We start from the raw sequence: 3,625 nt of genomic DNA, 5'->3' as shown, positions 1-3,625 counted from the left end.
GAATCGCTAGTAACAGCGAAGATCATACAAATAATTTGATAGTCGCCTCGGTTCGGTTCCGGGAGCGGCTGTCGGAAATTATTTGTATGTATGTAGGTGTGTATGTATGTACAGTATATCAAACAATCAGGCTCCGCCGTCGGGCAGCCTCGAACTCGGGTCCCTCTGACCGTGAGTCCTAAGCGTTACCGCTTCGCCGCTCAAACCGTCGGAAGTTCCGAGACCTTGTATGCTCTAAGGACCTGGTCAGACGAGCGGGTTGGCCGCCGCGGGTGCAAAGCGGGTCAGCCGCCGCGGAACCGCTTTATATTGATTCCTATGTAAAACACTCTCGTCTGACATAGCCAGGCGGGCTGGCCGCGGCGGTTTCAAGTGGGGAAATGCGTCTCACCCGCCGCGGTCAGGCGGGTAGACCGCCCGTGTGACATCAGCCTTATATCCAGTGTTTGGCCGACTGATATCTTTAGGCTAGAAACCCGTTTTCTACGGAACCCAATGACACCAGAGAGCAACTATGGATATAAGGTCATATCAGGTTTCGAAATCTTTAACGATCTGAAAGGCGAAGCGGTAACGCTTGGGATGCTCAGAGGGACCCGAGTTCGAAGCTCAGAGGGTCCTGATTGTTTGAACTACCGGGCGTAGATTACTAAAATGCGTCATCGATCACCGTCATAGCAAAATTCAAGTCCCAAAGAACGTGTTATCAAACCAGTCTTATCTAATTACTAGATACTCAACAAAATGACTGTTTTATATACTTTTTTTTTTTGGTTGATGACTTGAGAAAAAAGGGTTCCCTATTAATCGAGGTCACATTTTGTTTAGGGTCCACTGGCGGCAGAAAGAAAAAAAATCTAGAAGGACCGTCACCTCGCCGAAGGATCTGATGCAGGTCTTCAGACATACAAGCCATAAAGGTTATTTTTGGTTTTTGTAACGAGAGACTACGATACTTACCTGCAGGAAGGCCTCCACAATGTGTGAAGGAGGTCTGTAGCTTGGGTTATCGTCGCTTCCTCCCCTTGTCTTCTTCCCCTCCTCTCTCTTCTCTTCCTTCTGTATCCCCTCCTCCTCCTCTGTCTTTTTCTGGACATCGACATCTTGGTCTTCCTTGAACGTTTGTTTCTCCTCTCGTAGCGATTTTTCACACTTATCGAATAATGTCCTATAGTATGCGTGTTGTTTTTCATGGTTCTCGATAATGTAACTGATTACTTTCCTGTATTTCGGGAGGAACCTGAAAAATGGACAAATGAAATTAAAAGAAAATGTACAGAGAGAATAGGTGCGTAGTATTTGTGCATGAGCTACACACACGCACACACATACACAAACACACACACACACACACACACACACACACACACACACACACACACACACACACACACACACACACACACACACACACACACACACACACACACACACACACACACACACACACACACACACACACACACACACACGCACGCGAAAGAGAGCGGGGGAACAGTATGTAATGTATTTGTCGCCGACGATTCTCTAGTGTTTTTGTCCATGTGAACCGGGGAACGCGAGTTTGTCACGTCCACACATCGCATGAAGTACCAAGCCACAGAGACGTAAACAACAGCTACGACTGACCTTGGACGCAATGATGATGAGGAGGAGGATAGGATGACTCATAACTGCCGCAAATGAATCATTTATTATTTTGCACGAAAAAAAAAAAAGTAGCTTCTGCTCGACCTCTTTCATCGCCGTGACGCACTTTATATATTCTATTTAATATAGCGTCAGGTGACTTTATTCAACTGGGGAATGGGTTCTGGGCACAACTGATTTCGGTCGATTGTCCGCAATGGACTCGAAGAACTCTGAAAGTGCTAAATATTCTGTTTTCAAACTATTGCAGATAGGTTGTAATGTCTGAAAGTGATCATTTATAATTGCCAATTCATTTGATTTGAATTTGCCGATTTGCGTTTTCCGTTTCTTCCCTTTTTTGTACGGTTGTCTTGCTGCTCTTGTTTGTTGTTGTTTTCTTTTGTTTTGTCGCTTTCTTTTTCTTTTCCTTTTTCCTTTTTCTTTTCTTTTTTCATTTTCATTTTTTTTCTTTTTTCTTTTTTCTTTTCTTTTTTCTTTTTTCTTCTTTTTTCTTTTTCTTTTTTCTTTCTTCTTCTTTTTCTTTTTCTATTTTTTCCTTTTCCTTTTCCTTTTCCTTTTCCTTTTCCTTTTCTTTTTCTTTTTCTTTTTCTTTATATAGCTCACAGCGTCACTGAGATATGACAGGATCTACCCCGGGCTCAGTGGTCTTTCATCCCATCTTCGTTTTTAGTGTAGTCGTTGTTGTACAGTCTATGATGACATATACAACTGTACATGATGTACCCTGGAAGTACGTGCACACTGTATACAGTCTACTGTATTGTTTAACATGTGTTGCTATTAGGAAGATATAATGTAGTGGCATATTTGTCAAATCTACCCCTCCTATTTACTCGCGCACTCCACACTATGCATCAATCTTCTGAAGAGGACCACAGTTAGTGGTCGAAATATACAGATCTTCCGTCTTATATCATTCTCAGTGTTGTGTGTTAGCTGCGATGGAGTAGTAATGCACTGTTTCCGCACCCACTGAGCTGGAAAGAATCGCTTGGATGAAGTTGGTGCGTGATGAACGAAAATGGAGTCCCGCACTTGACGCTAGCCAGAATAAAATATGTGTACGTCACCGTGACAAAGCTCCTGCCGAGCGTTAGTGACAACTACGTTCATCTATTATTAAAGACATGATTAAAAATGCATGTCTCTATGATGTACGGGTAAAATAGGAGTTGTAATGGATAGCCTCCTCGACCAAATATCAAAGGATTACAAAGGATTACAAAGGTAGAGCATGCCTACGGGAGACCTTTTGGTCCATATCTAGGTCGGATGCGAAAAAAATATAATGATGAATAAATGAATGAATGAATAAAAACCATAGTAATGTAAATAATAATAGATAACATATATAAATAAATGCATAGGTATAGTTAGATAATAAACAAACAGGTAAATAGTAAATAATGATAAATTAACATATAACTAATAATAAATAAGAATCAAACATAATAATAAACAGACAAAGATAACAAAACAAATAAACAAATGATATGAAATAAATGATAGTCATTACAGTATCTTGCTTAGGTGCTTATCTAAATGATTCTTAAAGCTTCGAACTGAACTACATTGCACTGTCTCTGCAGGAAGTTTATTCCATTCATTAACTACACGGTTGGCAAAGTTGTTTCTACCCACTTCCAAATTAAATCTATTTCCTGACAGTTTGAGACCATTGTTTCTTGTCCTGCCCAAACAATGGTTGTATACAGCCAGATATGGAAAAGGTGCCACAAGAAAAAGTTTACTAATGTTTGTGTTAAAAATTAGTGTACTTATGGCAGAATACAAGACATATTTCTGTTCTTTATTCAGGGACAAAGAAGTAGAGAGCTACAATCCACAACATTAGTCATACTGCCGTTTTTACTTTGCTTATAATACATTTTTTTTTTTTTTTTTTTTTTTAATTGTGACGGCCTCTGGTGCCAATCATTTTCAATCATCAATTCCGGAACAAGCTCAACAA

The 3,625-nt window shown here is 40.4% G+C and overlaps 1 protein-coding gene across 1 annotated transcript in view; it reads right to left on the bottom strand.

Moving 5' to 3' along the window:
• The window catches only part of LOC143017590 (cytochrome P450 306a1-like), a 118,782-nt gene extending 116,324 nt beyond the window's left edge, over positions 1 to 2,458 (bottom strand). The window contains exons 1-2 of the mRNA XM_076172379.1: positions 2,388 to 2,458; positions 961 to 1,240 (exon numbers count right to left, since the gene is read on the bottom strand). Of these exons, the coding sequence (XP_076028494.1) occupies positions 961 to 1,240; positions 2,388 to 2,458 (351 nt within the window). The remainder of the gene's footprint in view (positions 1 to 960; positions 1,241 to 2,387) is intronic.
• Positions 2,459 to 3,625: the final 1,167 nt, after the last annotated feature.

This window comes from Oratosquilla oratoria, chromosome 3, assembly GCF_046742065.1.
Source record: "Oratosquilla oratoria isolate Oo_2021 chromosome 3, ASM4674206v1, whole genome shotgun sequence".
Lineage (NCBI taxonomy): Eukaryota > Metazoa > Arthropoda > Malacostraca > Stomatopoda > Squillidae > Oratosquilla > Oratosquilla oratoria.
Note: the sequence above shows the minus strand (reverse complement) of the source record. Positions and strands in the feature narration are given on the sequence as shown.